We start from the raw sequence: 18,799 nt of genomic DNA on the forward strand, positions 1-18,799 counted from the left end.
TTTACTTGGGTTCCTTTCTCTCTGGTGATCCTAATTGGTACCAAGGTAGCAGAGAACCAGTAGGAAATAAAAAGAAAATTGTTGAAATGATTGATAAAATAAAGGATTTATATAACCTGGAAACTAGAGTAAAACTAATATGTAATTGATAATAAATTGATAGTGAATTATATTGTCTTTGAGGACGGAAAAAAGTGACAGCTTCAGCGAGGATGAACAGGAGACGTCAGACTGGTGAGGCTGAATGTGAAAGGTAAGCTTTGCATGTAAAAAAGTCATATTTTTCTGTGAATGATGAAACTCATACAATATAGTGAAAAGTAAAAATAGCCATGCCTTGGTTATATGAGGGATCTTCAGAAAGTTCTTAGAAAATGTTTATTATGAAAATTATGCATGGACTTCAAAAATTATTTTGGTGCAAGGAAATTATCTCTTCCTTTGTTTCTCACAAACTTTGTAGAGTACCACATATAGTTGAGAATTTCATCATTAATAGTATTTGACTTTTGATGGCGTATATCTTTTTGCCTTTAGTAATAGGTAATCATCTTTAATATATTCTCTCAATTTGATTCCTCATTGAGCTTGAATTAGCAGTCTTGATTTAGATAACATTTGGGTTCTTTACATTTACAATGATAGAATTCTGCCCATAATTTGGATATATTGGTGGTATGACAGATGCTTATTTTGTTGTCAATTATGCCACTGCTAGAACTTAAAGTTTTTAACTATCTTGCATTTATCTATCTATTGATTGGTAAAATTATTTTATATATATTTTCACTACATATATTCATTACGTCTTGATTAAATTTAGTTTCTTTGGCAAACTTGTTTATAGAATTTTAGGAATTTATTGCCTGAATCAAAATAAATATTTTCCCACATCTCAATTCCTAAGAAAAACTGTGGGGAAGGTGTATGGTTCTTGTTTAATTACAAGATTAAAGAAATTTGGAGAATATATTTTTTATCCCCCTCATCCTCCAATATAACACTAGGTTCCATATAGTATATCACAAAATTAGGTTGGGCTTTCTGTGACTGATTTTTTTTGGATAGCCAGTCACTGTTTGATTATTGTTTTGAGATTTTTAGCTGTAAGTTTAGTTAATGGGATCTATCAATCACGCAGTATTAGAATGTCATCAGAAACAAAAAGTGTTTTATTTATAAACTAGTTTTAAAGCTTGTATCTAAATTGGTGTATTTTCAACATCTGTTTAGTGATCATGAAGTTCCAGAACCAGAATCAGAAATGAAGATGAGATTACCAAGACGAGCCAAAACAGCGGCACTAGAAAAAAGTAAACTTAACCTTGCACAATTTCTCAACAAAGATATAAGTTAGGAGAGATATTGAAGGTAGAGTCCTTTAAAAATCTGTTTAGTTCTTTGAAGAAAATTATAAATAAAGTTATCCTTGTGTCTAAATCAGTAAAAGTCTGATGTCTTTCTGAAGACTTCTCACTGTATGATGCCACATAACTTCGTTGTACAGCCCCAAATTACTGTCACTTGTAATAAAGCACAAGGACATTCATTTGTGATATAGAGACCAACTGCATCAGTGTCACAGATGTATAAGAATCTGAGGTCCCAGAGATCTGCTTTTTATATGTTCTCAGGTGATTCTTACGGACTATTAAGTAAAGCCACAGTATTATGGGGAATTTGGAAGTGTAACTAGCTTGTAGCTTGCATTTGAGAAGCTCATGACTCAGATGGAGCAGACCCAATACAGATCAAAGTGTCTCAGAACATCTTAAATAACTGACATTTCGGCCGGTGCCACGGCTCACTAGGCTAATCCTCCGCCTTGCGGCGCCGGCACACCAAGTTCTAGTCCCGGTTGGGGCGCCGGATTCTGTCCCGGTTGCCCCTCTTCCAGGCCAGCTTTCTGCTGTGGCCAGGGAGTGCAGTGGAGGATGACCCAAGTGCTTGGGCCCTGCACCCCATGGGAGACCAGAATAAGTACCTGGCTCCTGCCATCGGATCAGTGCGGTGCGCCAGCTGCAGCCCGCCGGCCGTGGCGACCATTGGAGGGTGAACCAACGGCAAAGGAAGACCTTTCTCTCTGTCTCTCTCTCTCTCTCACTGTCCACTCTGCCTGCAAAAACAAACAAACAAACAAACAAACAAACAAAAAAACCCTGACATTTCGAGGGTAAATGAAATACCACAAACTGGTAGGATGAACTTACCACCAGTGAGGAGGACCAGTACAACAAACCTTGCAAGTTCCACAGTTAACAGTTTTGTGATTGTATATAAAAAAATATTTGTGATAATGCTACCTCATTGGGTAATCTCACTTCCTAAAGTATTTTGCACATGGGAGTTCTTATTTGAGAATGTTTCTTGGGTTAGTGAGATCTTCACATATATATTAATTGTGAAACTGTTTTCTGTGTTTTTGGCACAACAAAAAATATTTTATATTGGCAGCAACTGACAGGAAGTCTTTATATACTAATTTATGAGCACTAGTTTTTCACTGTTAATTTTATTTATCTTTTGAAATTGGTACTTGTCTGATGAAACACTGTATGAAACTGGTCTTCTTTCTGCAACACCCAACAAAACACCTTTTTCTTATTCCTCTGATAATTTTTATTATTCAGAATAGAAATTTGTTAACATGATCTTTTTTAATAATAATTGTGCTTTTTAAAGTTTACTTACCAGAGGCCATTTATTTAAGGTGATGTTCTAAGATAGAGCTTAAGTAAAATCATTGGTTTTTAGAATCAAATCGCTATGTTAAATAACATGTGCTTCACAGACTTAGAAATAAAAGTCAAAATTACAAAGCAAGAATGCTTATTAAATGAAAAGGTAGATATGTTAAAGATAGCAATGAAAAATGGATGATTGTTCTTCATTCTGTTGGCTCTTTTTCTGTGCTTCAAATTCTTTAAGAGTCTTCATAAGTCCCTGTCATTTAAAAAATAATTGGGGAAGGAGTAGGAGGAAAAGGACTGAAATGGTATATAAATTGTGTTCTGAGGACAAGTCTTCAGAAACACAATAAACTAAAAATTCCACTAACACATGGCCATAAAGGTAAAGGAGCTATATTCTTATATTGACCACCATACCAAAGCTTGTTGTCTCTGGCATGGGAAAAATAAATTTTAAGCACCAAACCTTCAGTATTTTGATCAAATTTTAGACAATCATGTAGCCATGGCTGAAGTTATGCTTCACATCAATGAAAGGTAGGAAGGAATATTACCCTGCTTTTAAAAGACATCTCTTTATAAGCTTTTGAAGAAATGGCTAAAATACAATAAAACCAACAGATGTAAATCCATTTACCATTTTTCATTCAAAACTGGTAATTTACAGAAACCAAACAGTATTTTGTCTACCATGAGGCACAGATTTGCAGAAGAGTAAACATGCAATTGTGCCATAGCTTACAGCCCACAGACTATAGGTTTAAAATACAGAGAAAGAACTGATCAGCTCAAATTCTCCTATGAATGGAAACATGCTATTGAATGACAAAGTATGATCAATTATTTTTCTATACATATGTAACTTTGAAAGTGAAATTACTTCCAAGAAATACCTTGCCTTTTCTTTTACCAATTTGCTTCGAGGTAGTTGGTATCCACCTGTTACACAACTGTTCGTAGGTCAGATCATCATCACAAATCTTTACAATACTAGCTTTCTAAATCACATAATGTTATATATTAAAACTTTATGCACAGAAATAAAACTTAGACACTTATGTATTTAAACTTAGGGCATAAAAAATTCACAAAATACCATTAAAAAGAGAAACATCAAAGTCTGTACTGCAAAATTCCACAATGATCTGGTGTAAAACATGTAAAAAAATAATCAATGATTAATGCTAATGATTTTCTATATAAAGACAAATCACGGGGCTAGAAATATTTTAAAGATCAACTGATAAATGCTCATTGTCAGCAGAATTATTGATGTACAAAATAAGGATAGTGCAAGAACTGCAATCTATTTCTCTTCACTTTTGAGATTTTGGTTATGAACTGTACAGCTTGTGAGAGATGTTGCTGTCAAATTCAGATTCCATTCAATGGGACGATTAAGGCACATCTTAATGGGGCTCAAAGGGCAACTTGCTGTAGTCCCATCAGACAAATTCAGTTTCTCATCAGTTTTCATTTGTAGCAAGCTGGAAAAAAAAAAAAAGTGTAGGGCATTTTAGTTTTACTTTAATTTCTAAGAAATTATCAACCTTAGAAAATCCAGTATTGCTGTTTGGACCTCTAAGTATTAAAGCATTTACTGGCCTGCAAGTATGAGAGTTTTTTCTTCTGCCTCCTTCTAAATACAATGAACAGTGCCACATGTAATCAAGGAAACTTGAGAGGTCACTGGACAAAAACTTTACCTATGTGGATTACATAATTATACTCAGAAAGGACATTATTTAGGCTACTGAGCCTGGAAGAGTTCAACACTTTTAACTTGTTTTATGATGTCTTCAGGTCAGAACCACTTTGTGAAAAGAAGGAATTAACATTTGTTGAATTGCGTAGTATGTTCCAGGCATTCACATGTGTTGACTGATTTGAATTAACCAACCACCAAGCAAAGTTGGTATATTTACAATAACTGATAATATATAAAAGTGAGTCTCTAAGACATAAGTATAAATATACCTGAGGTCACATAATTGGAATGCAGCTTTTGTTCTTTCCATTATAGCTTGTCTACTAGCTCTCTGATAAATCATCAATAGAAGAAAAATATTTCAGTTTTGATGGTGGAAAAGCATCAATTTGTTTACGTCACATGGTGGCCAGCTTACCAGAAGAACCCATGTGGTATCCATAGGATACTTATTCTGTGTGTTTATTTCAAAGTATTTTTACACCGCTGGAAGTTTTTACCTTGATTGGATTTTTATTAAGTTGATCAGATCTCTTCAACATTATTCTCTAATGTATACTCTCTGTTCTGGGCAGATTGATGTCTTCTTTCATAAGCCTAATGAGCACAGACTGTTGTTCGCCACCTAGGGTGCCCTGCCTCCTGCTCTGTTAACCAAACCTATTAATGCTTCAAGGCCTGATTCAAATCTCAGAACATCTCTAAGCATGTTTAGTAAAGTATATTGCTCTTGACTGTCAACTGCTCTGTTCTCCACTGTATTTAAATTTGAGTGGCAGAGAGAATATGTGTGCTCTCATCATTGGTTAACTCCTGAAAATGTGTCCCAAGGTTGGGGCTGGGCTGGGGTCAAAGCTATACAAGTCTCCCACATATGTGGCAGAAACAAATATTTGAGTGATTACCCCTGCCTCCCAGAGTCTGCCGTTATTGTCAGGAAGCTGGAGTCTGAAGACAGAGTGTGAAACTGAAACCAGGTACTCCTATGTGGTATAGAAACATCTAGATTAAATGCCTGCCCCTCCACTATTATTTTATCTCATAGTCTTGGGAATCCTTTCGAGATCTGAAGGAAAGGAGTGTTAGCTTTCTTAATTCTCTGGCAATAAGCTCAGTGCTGAATACACAGTAGCTGATCAGTATATATTGATGGAGCACTACTTCTTAACAATCACAGAAACTTGAGTCCAAAAGTTAGTTCACCATATATGTAATCACCAGACTGTTTATATAAACTATTCAATATCACTATACATTGTTAACATTTAGCTGTGGTTAGTTTAGTTCCAGTGTACCACTCCTATGCTATCTCAGATATAAGTCTTTAACTTTGTTACTAGTAATGAGAATACTGAGATGTCTACTATTTAAATGACTTGACTTGGTAGATTTGAGAAATGGCAGCATCCAGACTTCAGTAACAGTTTTTGATTGCTCCTTGCAACTTCAGCCCTATTGCAACTTTGCCCTATAGTAAGCTAAATCTGTAGGTCATGTTTTAACACTGCTATTCTCACTGGTTTTCCCCAGAAAAGCAGTCCCAGTTCCACTGACCTGATTTCAGTTTGTATAAACAGATACTAGAAAAAATGAAATATTACAAGGTAGCTAAGTGCCCATCAAAAATGGTGTATCATACAAAGCCAAAACAAATGGGAATAATAGGGAGGTGTTTAAAGTAAATCACAGCTTGATATGTGACAAGTGAAGTAAAATGTATTTTCATTTCTACAAGAAATTTTAACTAATGTTTGAAAATATTTATATGGATTGTTACTATCATTGGATTAAGGATCTGAATAACCTCAAGAATTTGTTTTTCAGGTTAGCAAATCAGGTAAAGCACTAATATTTTCCATCCTCCAATGACTGTCAGTCTTCATATTTTTATTACTTATATTTTCAAAGCAGGTTTTTCTCATTTTGAGAAAATCTAAGGTAAGCAACAGAAATACAACTGTAATAATAAGTACAGTTTAGTACCTAAGTATATCAAGTAGTAAACTGAGAAAGAAAATCAAGGTATAACAAATCATGATCATAAAAACAGTCTGTTTTGCTATTTGACAAAATGTATTCATAAGAATGATACTTTAAAATGACTGAAGATGACAATACAACCATATCAAAACTTATGGGATACAGAAAAAGCAGTTTTAAGAGGGAAGTATACAGCAACTGGTGCCTGCATCAAGAAATTGGGAAGATAATCAAATACATGAGCTATCAGTGCATCTCAAGGACTTAGAAAAATAAAAACAAATCAAACCCAAAATTAGGAGGAAAGAAATAATAAAGATCAGAGAATAAAAATGAAAAACAGTAAAGAAGGCCAGTGAAATGAAGAGCTAGTTTTCTGGAAAAAAAAAAAATTGATGCACCATTGGCCCAACTAACCAAAAAAAAAAAAAAAAAAATCAATGAAATCAGAGATGAAATAGGATATGTAACAATGGGTAACAGAAATAAAAGGAATCATCAGGAATTACTACAAACACCTATCTGCTAACAAATTGGAAAATCTATAAGAAATGGACACATAACAAAATTGAGACATGAAGACAGAAAACCTAGTAAAGACCCTCCCAACAAAGAAAAGCCCAGGACTAGACAGCTTTACTGCTGAATTCCAGACATTTAAAGAACTAATTCTAATTTTCCTCAAACTATTCAATAACAATTGAAAAGGGAAGAATCCTCATGAACTCCTTCTATGAGGCCAGTATACCTTAATTCCTAAACCACAAAAAGACACAACAAAGAATTATAGACCGATAGATATCACTGATGAACATAGATGCAAAATCCTCAACAAAATACTAGATAATCAAATTCAGCAACACATCAGAAAGATCACCTGGACCAAATGGGATTCAGTCCTGTAATGCAGGGATGGTTCAACATATGCAAATCAATAAAGGTGACATGTCAAAGTTCACAAATTGAAGAATAAAAACTATGATTATCTCAATAGATGCAGGAAAAACATCTGATAAAATACAACATCCTTTCATGATAAAAACGTTAAGCATACTGAGGGTAGAAGGAACATTTCTTAACACAATCAAGGCAATATATGACAGATCCACAGTCAGCATCATATTGAATGGGAAAAGTCGGAATTATTTTCAATAAGATCTGAAACCAGATAAGGGCCCATTTGCAACATTGCTATTCAATATACTTCTAAAGTTTTAACCACAGCTTGGTGCTGTCAAAAGAAAAAAAAAGGTAGACCCAATGGAACAGAATAGAAACCCCAAAAATCAATCCATGCATCTACAACCAATTTGTCTTTGACAAAGGAGCTAAAATCAATCCCTGGAGCAAGGAAAGTTTCTTCAACAAATGGTGTTGGGAAAAGTGGGTTTTCACATGTAGAAGTGTGAAACAGGTCCCCTAACTTAAACCTTATGGAAAAATCAACTCAAAATGGATCAAGGATCTATACCTACAACCTGGTATCATTAAATTACTAGAGGAGAACATTGGGGAAATTTGGCAAGACATTGGCATAGGCAAAGACTTCTTGGAAAAGACCCTGGAAGCACAGGCCATCAAAGTAAAATGAGACAAATGGAATACATCAAGTTGAGAAGCTTTTGCAGTGCAAAAGAAACACAACAAAGTGAAGAGGCAACCAATGAATGGGAGAAGATATTTGCAAACTATGCAACTGATAAAGGATTAGAATCTATAAAGAGCTCAAGAAATTCAACAACAAGAAAACAAATAATCCAGCTAGGAAATGGGCAAAGGACTTGAAAAGGCATTTTTCTGGAGAGGAAATTCAAATGGCCAACAGACACATGAAAAAATGCTCAGGATCACTAGCCATCAGGGAAATGCAAATCAAAACCATAATACAGTTTTACCTTACCCCAGTTAGAATGGCTCTCATATAGAAATCAACAAACAAGAAATGCTGGTGAGGATGTGGGGGAAAAGTACCCTAATCCACTTTGTGGGAATGTAAACTAATACAGCCATTGTGGAAGACAGTATGGAGGCGATACCTCAGAAGTCTGAATATAGATCCACCATTTGACCTAGCCATTCCACCCTGGGAATTTACCCAAGGGAAATGAAATCAGCATTTGCAAGAGTGATTTGTACCCTCATGTTTGTTACAGCTCAATTCACAATAGCTAAGATATGGAATCAACTCAGATACTCATTGACCAATGACTAAAGAAAATTTGGCATATATACACTATGGAGTACAACTCTGCAGTAAAAAAAGAGAATGAAATCTTGTCTTTTACATGAAAAGGGTGCAACTGGGATCCACTATACTTGTGAAATAAGCCAGTCCCCAAAAGACAAACATGTTTTCCCTACTATGTGGTAATTAATAGAGTACTTAAAATATGATCTATAGGAGTGAAATTGATACTTTGAGATGTGGTTGTTTTGCACAGCTCTTAACTGTTGAGGAACAGAGGTTTTTTTTTTTTTTTTTTTTTTTTAATACACTATTTTTTTAACTCTTTACTTAGTGGAGGGTTAATCTTATGAGTACAAAGTTCACCAAAAATAGATCTTTGGAAAAAATAAGATTGGGAATACGAGAGGGAAGAGGAAGAAGGGTGGGATCATGGGCAGGAGGGAAGGTAAGGTGAGAAGTTCATTATGTTCCTGAATCTGTATACATGAAATAAATGAAATCTGTATACCTTAAATAAAATTTACAAAAAATGTAAAAAATTCTATCTTCCTGAAAAAAAAAAAAAGAACTCTTTGGATGGTCCTATATACCAATTATTTATTATTTAAATTAATGGTTACTGGAAATTCTAATTTTATCAAAAATTGAATATATCTTGCTGTAATAATTCAAAACTCTTTTACTTGTTACTGGAGATATGTGACTGCTCAATTCTGTCACAGACAATTAACTTCATGGTAACTAACTTCGAAAACATTTTAGTGCAAACAAGACAGGTCTGAAAATATCATTTATAGACTTACACATTCTTTTTAAAAATTTACCCCATTTAATCTTAACCACCACTAATTAAAGCTCACAAAAGTAAAATGGTTCACTAATTCACACAACTAATAAATGGAAGTCTTTGTGAGGAATGAACTATTGCCTAGTACTAACTCCTGAGTTGTAAATCTGTCATAATTTTTACTTCATGTTAATACTTTTTTTAAGAATACTTAATATGTGAGATTTGTGGGCAAGTTTGTGGTTATAGGTTTCAGACAGAAAGAGATCCCTAAGGTGTGGAGAACTTTTCTGCCAAAGGCCATCTAGATATTTATAACATGATTTGTGGGCCAAAATTATTGACTTAAAAATTAGTCTGCTATAGACTTAGTGACTTTTGAGTCCTGACTGACATTGCCTTGTCAAGGCCAGACCAAATGACTTTATGGTCCACAGGCCAGATGTTTTTCACCCCTGGTAGTCATAACCCTCTCCAGGAGAGCTGTATATTTAGTGCATGAAGTTAACTCAAAACATTAACTAAATAAAGTGTTGCTCCTCACATCCTTTTTTTTTTTAAATTAATTTTTTAAGAAATGCAAATTTCATGTGTACAACTTTAGGAATATAGTTATTCTTAGCACCATATCTGCCCTCCCACTCCTCCCTCTTCCCCTTCCCAGTTACATTCTCCATTAAGATTCATTTTCAATTAGCTTTGTATACAGAAGACCAACTCTATGCTAAGTAGAGATTTCAACAATTTGCACACATACGCATACACACACACACACAAATGAGAACAAGTATCACATTTAATTCTCATAATACAACTCACTAAGGACAGAGGACATGGGGAATTAGTGCACAGTGACTTCTGTTCTTAACAATTAATACCCTTATGTGTGATGTCAGTGACCACCTAAGGCTCTTGACATGAGCTGCCTAGGCTGTGCGCTGTGGAAGCCTTTTGAGTCCACAAACTCCATCAGTATTTACACAAGACCATTACCAAAATGGAATTTCTCTCCTCCTTTTAGAGAAAAGTACATTGTTTCGTGGCCACTTCTTTCTTCTGGGTCTCATTCACAGAGATCTTTCATGTAGAATATTTTTTTGCCACAGTGTCTTGGCTTTCCAGGTCTGAAATGCTCTCACAGAGTTGTCAGCCAGACCTGGAAGCCTTAAGGGCGATTCTAAAGCAGTTATCCTTCTATGAGTCTGCCATGTATTCTGCTTTCCTTGTTGGAACATTCTAGAACATTTTCCTTGTTAGACTATCCTTTTTAATTCTATCTACTGTAATTACCCCACACTTGATCCTATTTATATGGTCATTTTAATACTTAATCCTATCTATATGCTCACTTTAACACTTAAGATGACGTTTTTATCACCCAGCTTAATGGCATTTGGGGTCCCACGGCACGTTTTCTTTTTTTTAATTTTTTAATTTTTTTATTTTTTGACAGGCAGAGTGGACAGTGAGAGAGACAGAGAGAAAGGTCTTCCTTTGCCGTTGGTTCACCCTCCAATGGCCGCCATGGCCGGCGCGCTGCGGCCGGCGCACCGCGCTGATCTGATGGCAGGAGCCAGGTGCTTATCCTGGTCTCCCACGGGGTGCAGGGCCCAAGCACTTGGGCCATCCTCCACTGCACTCCCTGGCCACAGCAGAGAGCTGGCCTGGAAGAGGGGCAACCGGGACAGAATCCGGCGCCCCGACCAGGACTAGAACCCGGTGTGCCGGCGCCGCAAAGTGGAGGATTAGCCTAGTGAGCCGCAGCGCCGGCTCCATGGCAAGTTTTTAAACTGTACCCTTAGAAATTAGTCCTTAAGAATGTATGTGGAACTATATAGCTTTAGTTACAAACTTCCTCCTCCTCTTAATCCCACTCCTATTTCTTACTGAGATCCATCTTCAACTGACTTTATACACATGATTAACTCTGTTAAGGGTTTTACAAATAGTATGAAGAGAAAAAAAGGAACAAAAAAGAAACTGTTCCTTGACAGTCACACCTCAAGTCATCCCTTCTCGAAGTGTCGATTTCACTTGTACAGATTTCGTTTTAGGTGCTCTACTAGTTCTCACAAATCATGGATAACATATGATATTTGTCCCTTTGGGGCTGGCTTATTTTACTAAGTATGATGTTTTCCAGATTCATCCATTTTGTTGCAAATGACTGGATTTCATATCCTTTAATTATTCAAGGAAAAAAATGTTATAGCACAGAATGATGTGTTTTTGAGAGCTACTGTAAGTAGATTGTTTATTTCAAGAGTTTCAGGGAACAAAAGTTCACCTTTTCAAAGAGAAAAGCCAGCTACAGGCAGAGTGGATGCCAGTATACAACCTGGATGTTGAAAAGTTACCATAATGTATCTGACAACATCAAATCTGAACAACTTTAACTCTAAATTCTGGAGGACTGATTACTTAACTTTGGATACTGTGCTTCACTCTAAGTGTTAATACCTACTGAATAGCTATTATGGCTTGGCTCTACTTTGCAGCCTGAGGTCTCTGCTAACCTATCCAAAAGTCATAAAAGGGCCTAGATAGAGGCCCTTGCAATAAAGCAAAGCAGTCAAGTTCTGTAAAGCCAACCTTGGACTATTAGCAAGTCCATGTGGTGCATACAGTCAGGATTCACTCAAATCCTTTCCTTACTCCTTAACCAGTACCCACCTAATGCATTAGGAATATTAAAAATTATTGTGATGGTGTCTGTCTTCAAGGGTAAGGAGACAGGAAAACTATTCATAAATTAATGGAATAAAATAGTAGTATGCAATAAACATGAAAAGGAGTTAATAAGGACTAAGGAAATAAAGAGAGGGGAAAGCAAGTGGGGGGGGGGGACCAGGGAGGAAACCTTTTAAATTGGTCTTTATGTTTGTGGATGGTGGATGTTAGTAAATGGGAGAAATCTACAGAGCCTGAGTTGATTCTGAATCCAATCACTGACCAGGTAAGTACATATTCCTTAATTTTCAGGAGCTTCTGTATAACTGGAGATTGAAAATAGTGAAAGTCACCAACTCTTATGGGTAACTGGACTATTAACTGAGTTTTATATAAAGAACGTGGCAAAGAGAATAGAATGTATGTTAGTAGCCTGGCTCACTGACTGGACACATGGTAAGGGTGCAGCAAATGTGAGTTAATGCTTCTACTACTAATGAACATAAAATAAAAAGGCAGTCTTTACTGTGGATAAAATATAGCAGCTATGTGTATGATTTTTTTCTACAAAGTCCATCATATTAGGTTCTTCTGGTTTTTGTAGATTGATAATACAGTGATTTAATGTGTGTAGACAGAATTACAGTAATTTAATTTTGAATGTCTGGGCCTAAGGAGGGGTAAATGTAAAAGAACTACAGGATCTAGCAAAGTAAGAGTCTGCCAGGGTGACCTCAAAGTCTAAAATTTGAGGAAATCCTTTCTCTTGCTTGACCAACTCTGTAAATTAGACTGTATTTTTTTGTTTTGTTTTCAAGACTTAATTTATCTCGAGTTATATTTCCCTTTGGTAGGATACTGATGAATTTAATGACCTTAGTAGATTAAGTGGAAGGTTTTACATTTCTCCATTGACTTGCTTATGCTATGGCACATTGTGATTGTCTAGAGAACATGGAGAATAAGAGCAAGACTAGTGTTCAGTAGCCTTGGAGTATATGCCTAGATTTGTAATTCACTATAATTTTAGGATAATCATTTTATATTGCCATTTCAAAAAATATAAAGATGACACAAACATTGGTACACTGGTACATAATAACTAGTAAGTGCTATGACTAGAGCAAACCACAATAGGAATTTAGAAGAAAACATAGCTTCCACTGAGAAACAGGACATCTACCTGAATTTTTGGTTGAATAGGAAAGAAACCATAATCAGATAAAAGGCATAATCTGAATCATCTGCAGAAATAAATGAACACAGTTTGCACTGCTATACAATTTAGAAACGAACCTTGGACATATAGGTACAATAAAACTTTATTTTTTGTTTTAAACCCTGTGGGGCTCTTTGTAAACATTCATGGGAATAATCAAAATGGGAATAAAACAAAATAATGTTTTATAATATCTACTATATGTAATTATCTAATACATAACTACTTAAGAGGCAGAGAGAGAACTCCCATCCAGTGGTTCACACTAAATGCTCACAATGGCTGTGGCTAGGCTATGCCAAACCTAGAAACTGGGAACTCAATTCAGGTCTCCCATGTGGGTGGCAGGGACCCAATTAATTGCACCATTGCCTGCTACCTCACAGGGTCTGCATTAGAAGGAAACTAGAATTCAGATCCAGAGTTGTGACACAAACTTCCATTCCAGTGTGGGATGTGGATGTCTTAACTGTTAGGCCATATGCCTGTCACATGGCTTTCTTAATGAACTTGGATATTAAGTTAGTAAAACACAACTGAATTGTTCCTAAAGTAGCAATTCAAATATGAGTATTCAAATACCCAGCAAATATATGATTCAGCTAACTTTATAAAAATAAAAAAACCAGGGAATTTTACTAATGTGGAATTAAAAGCAGTTAACAAGTTGTTGATCTAAAATAATGCCAACAGGAAAAGGGAAAAACCTGACATGATTTCAAAGTTTTGGATCCACTCTCATCTGCTTTCCCAGGAACTTATCAATGTTTCTCATCTGCTTTCCCAGGATCTTATCAATGTTTCACAATACTTTCCCATTTTCTTTTTTTATATACTATCCATAGCAAATTGATTCATTAAAAGCTCCAATTCTTCATTCATCCTTAAATTCACTCTTAGTCTTAGAATTTTAGCAATATTCTCCCATTCTGTCTAACATATGTGTTGTGCTCTAATCTATGGGATGTTGGCAAACATGATGGAAGCTGAAAGATGAGAAATTGCTTGGGCAAACCTGCTGGACGTATGCGAGTGGCACATGAAGCAGACATAAGCTGTCCTACCTGATAGCCAGCGAACACTAAGACAACATGAAGGAGTCCAATTAAGGCTTACAACAATTGTCCTAGCTTACCTCTCAGCCATACACATATGAACAAAATATTTTAAGCTGATGAGTTTTAAGGTGGTTTGTAATGTAGAATTGTTGGGGCAACAGATAAGAGACATCTTTTCTTAATGCTGGATCTTCACCATGACATTTAAACAAGTACAAAATCTCTCATTCTTTATAATACAAAAACAAGACTTCACTTCATCTTTTATTTTTCTCAAGTTAATATTTTTAGAGGTAGATATCCTTTAATTATCTTATACTTGCTATCAATATTTTATTACTTTGTTTCCTTAAGCTACTCCAGTTCTGCTCCAAGTACTTTCACCCTATGAAAACAGCTCCTACTAAAGCCAATGATGATTCTTACATTGACAAATCCAATGATATTTAGTTCTAGACACTTTGCAGCAGTTAACACTGTTGACTATTTTCTCTGCTTTGGACTTGTGCCTCCCTCACTCTTTTCATTTCACAATCTAAGCCGTAATGTGACTATTTGGAAATAGGGGGTGCCTTTAGGTAAGGTAAAATAAAGGCATATGGGTGAGGCTCTAATCTGATAGGACCAGTGTCCTTATACAAAGAGGAGGAAACACCACAGAACCCTAAGTCAGTGATGACACAGCTAGAGGTGGACATCTGCAGGCCAGGAAGAGAACCACTGCCAGACCTCAATACTGGACTTTCTACTTTAGAGTTGTCAGCAGGCAAATTTCTGTTAACTCATGCAATCTGTGGTATTTCATGTGGCAATCCAATGAGACTAAGTACCCTTTCTCTCTCTCTCTCTTTTTTTTTTTTTTGACAGGCAGAACTAGACAGTGAGAGAGAGAGAGAGAGAAAGATCTTCCTTCTGTTGGTTCACCCCCAAAATGGCCACTATGGCCAGTGCACTGTGCCAATCTCAAGCCAGGAGCCAGGTGCTTCCTCCTGGTCTCCCATGCAGGTGCAGGGCCCAAGCAGCGGGGCCATCCTCCACTGCCTTCTGGGGCCACAGCAGAGCTGGACTGGAAGAGGAGCAACTGGAACTAGAACCTGATGACCATATGGGATGCCGGCGCTGCAGGCGGATGATTAGCCTAGTGAGCCGTGGCACCGGCCAGTACCCTCTCTCTTGAAACTCATTTCTTTGGGCTTTAGAGACAAAACACATTACTTACTTTTCCTTTTGCATTGTAAGCCATCCTATTCTGGATAATAACGTTGGCATTTCTCCAGGATGAGTCTCAGGCTTTCTTTTTTCTTATTTACATGTTTTTTAGTAATCTTACTCCATAGACTTTCAGTCATCAGTAACGTCCTAGATATATCAACTCCCAGCTTATGTGTTCTTCAGAAAGGATATCCTTGACTATACATCCTAAAATATCTCCTCCCTAGAAACTTATTCTATCACCCATTTTCACTAAAATGAACTTATCACTGCCTTATATTTTCTATTTTGTTGTTTTTTTTCACCACTAAATGAGAGCTGATGTCTTATTTAGCACTTTATTTATTTTATATTCAGCACTTTAGTCTCAGATACTTAGCATATACAAAGTTCACAGAAATTTATCAGAAGAATGTGGGATTTCTGTTTCTGGCCACAATGAAGCATGAGGACTAGATTTGTCCTCTCACTTTGAACAACTCTAAACATACAAACTATATGAGATAATGACGTTAAGACACTGGAAATACAGGAGAACAATGATCTCTCAAAGAAGAGAAAGAAAGGAAAGAAGACCTAAAAACTGTCCTGGCTTACTGCGGATAGTTTTCATGCTGTATTACAGTTAACAGAAACAAAGAGAGATTGCAAATATTCCTGAGTAGAGGAGAGTCTGGAGCTCTGGGTGCTCAAGAAGCCATTTAAATTTAATTATAGTTTGCATTCCTACCAGCTTAAAAGTAAAATCTTAACACACTGGGCATTTCTTTAGTAAGCGAGTATTGGTTTGCTTCACTAGTGGGGTCAAATAAGTTCTAGAGTAGTGTTTCTCAACTTTGGCACAATGACATTTGGAGTCAGATAATTCTTTATTCTAGGGGCTGTCTTATGCATTGTAGAATACCATGCAGCATCCCTGGCCTCTATCCATTTGATGCTGATGGAACCCCCTAAATTTGACAATCAAAAATGTCTTCATACAATGCCAAGTACACTCTGTGGGACAAATCATCCCTACCACTGTCCTAGGCTAGATGCTATATTGGCTCTATATACCAATGCTTAAAAGCAAGAGTTGAAAGAATCCAAAAGTCTCTCAATGAGTTTAGTGTCCTAGAACAAAGCTCAAAACATTTAAAGTATTTCCAACACATACACACAAACATACCCCAAAACAACACATTCAGTATATAACATAAAATGTATAGTATCTGACATCCTATCCAACATTACTAGGTATGCAAAAAGTAGGAAAACATGATCTGTATAGAAGGGGAAAGCAATCAACCAATAGGAACAGATAAAGAAATAACACATTAAAACACATGTCTTTTCAGGTACTTAAAAATTACTTTTAAAAATTTACTTTGAGAAGTAAAGATACACACATGTGAGTGTGCATGCGCGCACAAACACACACACCATTCCCATCTGCTGGCTTATTCCTCAAATGCTTGCCACAGCTAGGGCACCAAAGTAGGGACCTCAGTGTAGGTTTCCACGTGGGTGGCATGGACCCAATTACTTGAGTCACCATTGCTGCCTCCAAGGGTTCACATTAGTAGAAAGCTGAAATCAGGAACTAGAGTTGGGGATCAATCCCAGGGATTCTGATGTGGAACTTGGGTGTCCTAACTGGCATCTTAACCAAAAGGCCAAACACCTCTATGTAGATATTTTAAATATAACCCATAAATTCAAGAAGTTTAAGAAAGTCTGAACATGACAGTGAGAAACACAGCAAGTATAAAGAAGGATGTTTGAACTTATGTAAGTGATAAATTTATGAAATAAAAAATATCCTAATTATATTAGCAGATTATACAATGCCAAAGAAATGATGAGTGAACCTAAAAAATGAAACAGAGAAAAAAAAAACTTCAGGGACCAGCGCCATGGCTCACTTAGTTAATCCTCTGCCTGCGGCACCGGCATCCCATGTGGGCACTGGGTTCTACTCCCAGTTGCTCCTCTAACAGTCCAGCTCTCTGCTGTGGCCCGGGAGGGCAGTGGAGGATGGCCCAGCTGCTTGGGCTCCTGCACCTGCATGGGAGACCAGGAGGAAGCACCTGGCTCCTGGCTTTGGATAGGCACAGTGCAGGGCGTCGCGACCATTTGGGGAGTGAACCAATGGAAGGAAGACCTTTGTCTCTGTCTCTCTCTGTCTCACTGTCTATAACTCTACCTGTCAAATAAAAAAAAAGTCCCCCCTCAAAAAAAAAAAAAAAAAAAACTTGAACAAGAATGAGAAGTGTATCAGTGATGATGGCTCACAACAAATGTGATTAAAATTGCAGGAGTGGAGAATGGAGGACAGAAACATATCCTTATTTGAAGAAATAATGGCTGAAAATTGTCCAGATATGATGAAATCCATAAACTCATATATCCTAGGTATTCAACAAATTCCAAGTAGAGAAAATATGAAAGGGGCCATGCCAAACCCCTTTAAAACCAAAACCAAAATGTTGAAAAACAAGGATAAAAAATCTTAAGCATCCAGAGGGGGATAAGACACCTTAAATATTGAGGAGCAAATACAAGAATGACAGCAGACTGATCTTCAAAAAACATCACATGCCATTAGAAAAGACAGTGGAGCGACATCCTTAAAGTACTAAAAGAAACATGGACAAATTAGAACTCCATATTCAGAAAAAAACAAAAGTGAAGTAAAGCCCTTTTTAGACATACAAAGTGAAGGATGAATGAATTAATCACTATAGGAAATGCTAAAGGAAGTTTTATTCAAGCAGAATGAAATGATATCAGATGGAAATGTGGATCTGTAACAAAATGATTAAGAGCATCAGAAATGGTGATAAAAATACTTTCCTATTTTAAAAATCTTTTGGAGAGGTTACTGTGTAAAGCAAAAATAGTAACAAAGCACTGTAAGGCTGTAACAGCTATAAAAACAAAATGTATGGCCACAATAGTTAAAAGGTTTGGAGGAGGAAATTGTTGTAAACTTCCATGAAGTGGTATGACATTATTCAAAGGTAGAGTCCAATAAGATAACAATGTATAGTAGAAACTCTACAGCAACCGCACTTTAAAAAGCAAAATAAGAGCGTAAATAGAATGAAATGTGCTCTACTGATCCAAAAGACAGCAGGAAAAGAGGGAGCAAATAGATAACACAAGTAGAAATAGGAAAAAAAAACTCATTTAAGTTCAGTCATAATAAAAGTCAACTAAGTGCAAGTGGTCTACTAAAAGGCAGAGATTTTCAGATTAGATAAAAAAGCAAGCCTCAACTATGAGGGGTCTTAAAAGGTTCATGG

At 36.4% G+C, this 18,799-nt stretch overlaps 2 protein-coding genes across 10 annotated transcripts in view; one reads left to right on the forward strand and one right to left on the reverse strand.

The window, feature by feature from the left end:
* The window catches only part of NCAPG (non-SMC condensin I complex subunit G), a 46,255-nt gene extending 44,806 nt beyond the window's left edge, over positions 1–1,449 (forward strand). Inside the window, exons 20-21 of the mRNA XM_002709370.5 lie at positions 184–253; positions 1,234–1,449. Of these exons, the coding sequence (XP_002709416.1) occupies positions 184–253; positions 1,234–1,357 (194 nt within the window). The 3' untranslated portion in view covers positions 1,358–1,449. The remainder of the gene's footprint in view (positions 1–183; positions 254–1,233) is intronic.
* Positions 1,450–2,595: 1,146 nt separating this feature from the next.
* LCORL (ligand dependent nuclear receptor corepressor like) overlaps positions 2,596–18,799 on the reverse strand; it is a 216,165-nt gene continuing 199,961 nt past the window's right edge. For all 9 annotated transcript variants that reach the window (XR_011386200.1, XR_011386199.1, XM_051841977.2 and 6 more), the window contains one exon: positions 2,596–4,177. Coding sequence is in view for 7 of the 9 variants with exons in the window: in XM_070068083.1 (XP_069924184.1) it covers positions 3,997–4,177 (181 nt within the window). In the remaining 2 variants the exon portion in view is untranslated. The remainder of the gene's footprint in view (positions 4,178–18,799) is intronic.

The sequence above is a fragment of the Oryctolagus cuniculus genome, chromosome 2 (assembly GCF_964237555.1).
Source record: "Oryctolagus cuniculus chromosome 2, mOryCun1.1, whole genome shotgun sequence".
In the NCBI taxonomy this organism is placed as follows: Eukaryota; Metazoa; Chordata; class Mammalia; order Lagomorpha; family Leporidae; genus Oryctolagus; species Oryctolagus cuniculus.